The following is a 7,021-nucleotide window of genomic DNA, read 5'->3' on the forward strand; positions in this document are numbered from 1 at the left end:
TTGGTTTGCTGACACTACTCTGGATACTGTGGCTCTTGATACATCACAAAGACTTCCTGGACGAGGACATTTTGGGTGAACTGTCTTTAAGAGGAGCTCATGTCAGTGTGAGTCAACTGATTGTCTCTCAGAAGAACAAACATCCCTACTGAAAAATCCAGCTTAAACCAGCCTAGACTGGTTGACTGGTTTTAGCTGGTTGACCAACCTGGTTTTAAAGGGGTTTTGGCCATTTCCAGCCTGGTCTTAACTGGTCAGGCTGGAAATGACCAGCTAAAACCATTTAAGTCCAGCTTGACCAGCCTGGTTTAAGATGGACATTGCTGGTTTTGGCTGGGCTCCCAGCCTGGCTAAGCTGGTTTTAGCTGGTCATCTCCCAGCCTGACCAGCTAGGATCAGGCTGGAAATGGCCAAAACCACTCTAAAACCAGCCTGGTTGACCAGCTAAAACCAGCCAACCAGCCTAGGCTGGTTTAAGCTGTTTTTTTTCAGTAGGGATGTGCGTAGCAAACATTATTTGCTTTAATAAATACATTAGAATTGACATCCACAATTCAAAACAACACCACAGAGTTAGTTATGACTGCAGAGAGCAGTTATGCAATATGTTAAATGACCTTCGCATTCATGTGACTGTAGGAAAGTTGTATTTCCTTCATGTTTTGCAAATTCACTTTCAAAATCGTATATTGATTGGCTAATGGAATAAGACAAGTACAGTTGGCGTCTGAATTATTAGCCCCCTCTATATTTTATCCTCAATTTCTTTTGAAGATATTTTTAAAAAGAAGATATTTTTGTTGGGGGGGTTTAGTTTATTCATGACAATTTGCTTTCGTATAATGTTATTATTATTTATTATATGCAGACTTATATTTGTTTTAATACAAACTAGTTTAGATTTGTCCACCTGTCGGGTTTTGGAGACGTCTGCATCACCATATGGGGTATAAGAACAGGACATGTGTTTGGATATAACTCAGTTTTTTGACCACACTTCAGTATTATTGTTCATTTATTCCTTTGCTGGAAATTAGAACTGAAATTAGAAATGGTTTAGAAACAAATCTCTGTGCTTAACAAATGAAAATAAATATGTCGGCTAATGGATGTCTTCAGTGGAGTGAGTTTCCACCGTTTCCTTACTCCTCGAAATTAAAGGAGTAAAGAGAAAGTAAAGAGGCTGAATGTAGGAGGCCCGTTCTTTATCCTCGTGCTGCTGTTTAACGGTTTTCTCGCTAGTGAGCGTTCAGTTTTTCCACTTACAAAGTCTGCCATGTATATAGCAAATGTGCGATGCAGCTGACTCTTAAAGGGAATGAGAGATGAGACTCTGATTGGTTTAATGCAGGTTTTGCTCAAAACACACCTATAACTCATTAAGAGAATAAGCTCAACCCTGTTAGACCATGTGCCCGGCGCAGTGCATATCTTTCCATCCTTAAAATAGCAAAAGTGGATTCGGACATGCCCTTAATGCTTCTGCACCATGCGCTTTAGACTTTGAGCCTAGATCATTAAAATAGAGCCACTAAATAAACAGCAAAAGTTTGTACAGAAGTTAAGCAAAGTAGTTTCTCATGACTTTAAAAACATTCAGGTCTCTAGCTCAAATGTCTGGAAGGATCAATTTTTTTAAAAAGCAGTCAAAAAGTGTCCAGCACAGTTTATTTTGACATTTTCAAGCGTCCCACAATGCACTTCATGCACGATTTTAAAAATAAAAGTGTGCTCAGATGCACTCCAGATAAAGACTAACATTGTGTTTGGTTCCCTTTACAATAGGTACACTGTAAAAAAAATGCTTTTCTTGCTTCAAGCTTTCGTCTCGTTTCCAGTCCAAATATATAAAAACTCTTAAATCAAGAAGCATTTTCAAAATCTCCATTTTATTCCTTTAATTATTTATGCTCTTGTATTTTATTGTTGTATTTTGTATTGGATCGTGGGAGCTTGATCTTTCATCCAACTCTGCTTTTGACTTTGAAAAGTAAAAAAAAAGTGGCTTTTAGTTTGATGTGATATATACATATACATACAGGGGCATAGCAACCGGGGGGGACATGTCCCCCTCACTTTTAGAGACAGACCATTTAGAAACAGGTGAATAATAATTATATGAACGTATGATCTCATACACCCGTCCCCCTACTTTTAAAATGTCCGCTACGCCCCTGTGTGTGTGTGTGTGTGTATATATATATATATATATATATATATATGCATATTAAGTGTCCTTAACTAGTATGTACTTACACTGAAATTAATAATTTGTTACAATGTACTTACTGTGTAAATACATGTATTTACTGTGTACTTACGCTTGATTAAACACCTGTATGTAATTACATCTGTAATTAACTTCTGTAATTTCATTTGTAAATACACTGTTGACCATTCCTTACACCTTAACCCACCCTTAAACCTACCCATACCACCAAACCTGTCCATAACCCTACCCCTATCCCAACTCAAGAGCACCACAAGTGTTCTCAAATACATTATGAACACAGTAAGTACATTGTATTTATTTTTGATGCAAGTACAGAGTAGTTAAGGGCACTTAATATAAGTGTGACCGTACAGGAACATATTCTTATAATGGTACATATGGTATTATGGTAAACCTAATCTATATAATTGATAAAAGTTCATTCATTCATTTCCTTTTCGGCTTAGTCCCTTTATTAACCTGGGGTCGCCACAGCAGAATGAACCGCCAACTTATCCAGCATATGTTTTACGAAGCGGATGCCCTTCCAGCCGCAACCCAGCACTGGAAAATTGATAAAAGTTCTATAATTTAATTCATAACTGTAAATAAACTGGGAAAAAAAGGTAAATCCCAAAATACAGAACCTTTTCTTTAAGGGATATTTCTTTATGGTGCAGACCAGTAAAAACATTTTGTTTTCTGTAATAATAAGTAGAAATAAAGTGTGATTCTCCTGAAAAACAATCTTAATTCAAATCAAAAACAGGATTATTTTTCTGACCTCATTTGTCAGATTATTTTGCTTGTTTTATGGAAAAACTCACTTAATTTTGACTCGTTTCTGAAAACATTTTTCACTCGTCTAGAAAAAAACTTGTCTAGAAACTAGAAAAATCTCCATGATTGAAGAATTTTTTGATATCTGGACCCGAAAGATGCCAAGAACCGAGCGGGAGAAGCATTTCTTTGCAGTGTTCTTTAGTTTGGCGGGATTCTTAAGTCTTGATCATAGATGTATAAACATAGATGCCTCGTTAGTTTCTATAGGCTGCTTTATTGACCCATCTGCAAAACTCAAATGATAAAAGTCAATCCATAAACATTAGAGAGCAAGTGAACCGTCTTCAAGAACAGATTTACACGTGTATAAATATCTATCTGCAACAGAATCCGAGAGGAGACTTTGCTAATTAGCATTAGCAATACAGCAACACAAAGGCATTAGCTGACAGGACACTTAGAAGTTACCACAGTTTAAAATATTGAGTATATCGAGTTATGCTGAGTGCTCAGTACTGTAAATATTGAGTTAATGCAAATATAAACACAACTGTGAAGGTTTCACTTTTAAATCCCAGTGTTGTGTACACCGGCTGCAGATGTGTGTCATCTTGACTGTTCCAGGATGGCGGACGCCTGAACGTCTCTGCTGAATGTGGCATCTGCATTGACATATCTATGGTTCTGATGACCTCACTAGATTTCCACAAAGTGCAAAGTGTCTACAATAAATAACGATGAGGATTGATACGCACGTGATCTGACAGCTCATGGGAGATAACCAGAGTCGTTCTTCATCAATGACACACACTGCCATCATTCAGCTGTCATCATCATCATCACTGTGTGTGTGTGTTTGTGTGTGTGTGTGTGTGAGAGAGAGTTTTGTGTTTATAGTGTAGGTTTGTGTGTCTGAGTGTGTTTTTGTGCTAGTGTGTGTGTGTGTAGTTGTATGTATGCATGCATATGTCTGTGTGATTACATGTGTGTGTAGTTTTATATATGTGTGTGCATATGTCTTTGTTTGAGAGTGTGTGTGTGTGAGAGAATATGTGAATGAGTGTTTGTCTGTGTGTTTGAGTGAGTGTAGGTATGTGTGTGTGTGTGTACAGGTGTGTGTCTGTGCGTTTGAGTGAATGTGGGTGTGTGTAGATATGTGAGAGTTAAAATTTGTGTATGTATATGTGTGTGTGTGTACGCGAATGTCTGTGAGTGTGTATATATGTGTGTCTGAGTGTGTTTGTGTGTCCGAGTAAGTGTGGGTGTGTCTATGTGTGCAGGTACTATGTGTGTGCGTATGTGTGTGTGTGTTTGAGTGAGTGCTTATGCGTGTCTGTAATCGAACATCTGTGTGATTGTGTATGTCTGCGAGGGTGTATATATGTATATGTGTGTATATTTGTGTTTCTGAGTGTGTTTGTGTGTCTGAGTAAGTGTGGGTGTGTCTATGTGTGCTTGTGTGTAGGTACCGTATATGTGTGTGTGTTTGAGTGAGTGCTTATGCGTGTCTGTAATTGAACATCTGTGTGATTGTGAATGTCTGAGTGGGTGTAGTTGTGTGTGTGTGTGTGTGTCTAAGGCATGGCCATGGAGAGTGCGGCGGCGTCGCTGCTGCGGGGGTCCTTGACGCCGATGATCAGGTCGTTGGTTCTGCGGGTTCCCTCCACTAGAGACAGACGCTCCACCCTCAGCACATCATGACCCTTCGCCTGCAGAGCCTTCACATCCGCCTCCTGGAACACAGCTGCACACACACACGCACAAAACACACACACAAATACGTACACACAGTCACAGACAAGCAAACACACAGATACATGCGCACACAGACAGACAGATAGAGTGCACGCAAGCACACGAATGTACATGCACAGACACACACAGAGACACGCAAACAGAAACACACACACACACAGATGCGCACATGTACATCCACAGACAGACAGAGAGACACACGCACACGCATGCACACGAATGTACATACACAGGCACACAGAGAGACACAGGGACACACACAGACAGACAGACACACACACACACACACACACACACACACACACACACACACACACACACACACACACACACACATGAATTCGCACACACACACACACACAATATCAGTGATTTTAGGCTGCTAAAACACAGACGGAGCCCTGACAGACTGAAACAGACAGTACTCTGAGCTAAATCCTCTGAGACTGCATTTGATTGTGGCTCAACAGGAAAAGTAACAGAACAGCAGTGAAAAACAGCCCGACCGTCACCAGGTTAACAAGTACAACACGAGAAACAACATGACTCAAACAGTGCCAGGGCTGCAACTAACTATTATTTTAATAATCCATTAATCTGTCGATTGTTTTTTCGATTAATCGATGAGTCGGATTATAAAAACTAAACAAGAAAAGCATTTATATCCAACCCTTTATTCAAAAGCAGAACTAATATCCTTAGGAAGTGGACAAACATGTTGATCTTCGAACATCCCTGAGCTGTTATAATGATACAATAAAAAACTTAAAAAGTTAATAAAATACAATAAAAAACTTAAAAAATTTAAAGTTTTGTCCTGTTTTCAATATAAATATCTAAAAAGACATTTAAATTAAGATACACACTAGACACATGAAATCACATGAGAAATTATGTCTGTATTTCTAAAAAAACACCTCAAAATTAAGTGATTGTTTACTTAAAACAAGCCACAATATTTGGCAATGGGGTCAGAAAATGAGATATAAACAGAAGTTTGAAGCATCACTTCATTTTCTCATGCCATTTTTCTTGTCTAGTAATCTTGAGTTACGGTTTTTTAGATATTTACATTGTCATTTAGCAGACGCTTTTATCTAAAGCAACTTACAAATGAGGACAAGGAAGCAATTTACACACTATAAGAGCAGCAGTGAACAAGTGCTATAGACAAGTTTCAGGTGTGTTAACTCTAAGAAGCAAAGCATTAGTAATGTTTTTTGTTTGAGAGACAGAGAGAGAGTACAGTTAGTGGTATAGCCAGAGAGGCAGTTACAGATTAGGAAGGAAAGTGGAGACTAAACAGTTGCGTTTTTAGTCGTTTCTTGAAGACAGCAAGTGACTCTGCTGTTCTGATGTAGTTAGGGAGTTCATTCCACCAACTGGGCAGATTGAATGTGAGAGTTCTTCCCTCTTAGGGATGGAACCACGAGGCGACGTTCATTCACAGAACGCAAGTTTCTGGAGGGCACATATATCTGCAGAAGTGAGAGCAGATAAGAAGGAGCAAAGCCAGAGGTCGCTTTGTAAGCAAACATCAGAGCTTTGAATTTGATGCGAGCAGCAACTGGCAGCCAGTGCAAACGGGTGAGTAGCGGAGTGACATGTGCTCTTTTGGGTTCATCAAAGACCACTCGTGCTGCTGCGTTCTGAAGCAGCTGAAGAGGTTTGATAGAGTTAGCTGGAAGCCCGGCTAGCAGAGAGTTGCAATAATCCAGTTTGGAGAAAACAAGAGCTTGAACAGTGAGTTGAGCTGTATGTTCAGATAGGAAGGGTCGGATCTTTCTGATGTTGTAGAGTGCGAATCTGCAAGATCGAGCAGTTCTAGAAATGTTTGGACTGGAAACGAGACAAAATGACTAAGAAAAGTTTGTTTCTGCAGTGCAGCTATACATGACAATAGATTGAACAAAGAATGATGCAAAAAAGGCGAGTGAATAAAACGTGTCTTTAGTTTTGCTATATGAACTCTACCAGCGCTGCTTTACTGCTGTTATTAACTCTTGCACTGGTTTAATATATTCTGGACCGGGGAGTCCGTTTTTTTAGGTGACCTTTATTTTTGGAATGTTCACCCTTAATGTTTCCATGGCGACACGTCATGTTTGTCATGTGACACACCTCAGCCACAATAGCGCTGTATGACAGATGAACATTCATCAGTTACTCCCCAAACACATGCAAGTGGCTTGTGAAATTGGAGAAGAAGAGATTCAACTTTATGGTTACTTTCACTATCCCTACTGGAAAAAAACAGCTTGAACCAGCCTA

At 39.3% G+C, this 7,021-nt stretch overlaps 1 protein-coding gene across 3 annotated transcripts in view; it reads right to left on the reverse strand.

The window, feature by feature from the left end:
* Window positions 1–3,249: 3,249 nt before the first annotated feature.
* The window catches only part of LOC130217197 (glutathione hydrolase 7), a 45,477-nt gene continuing 41,705 nt past the window's right edge, over window positions 3,250–7,021 (reverse strand). For all 3 annotated transcript variants that reach the window (XM_056449259.1, XM_056449257.1, XM_056449258.1), the window contains one exon: window positions 3,250–4,739. In XM_056449259.1, the coding sequence (XP_056305234.1) occupies window positions 4,570–4,739 (170 nt within the window). In that variant the 3' untranslated portion in view covers window positions 3,250–4,569. The remainder of the gene's footprint in view (window positions 4,740–7,021) is intronic.

This window comes from Danio aesculapii, chromosome 23 (genome assembly GCF_903798145.1).
Source record: "Danio aesculapii chromosome 23, fDanAes4.1, whole genome shotgun sequence".
NCBI classification, from domain to species: domain Eukaryota; kingdom Metazoa; phylum Chordata; class Actinopteri; order Cypriniformes; family Danionidae; genus Danio; species Danio aesculapii.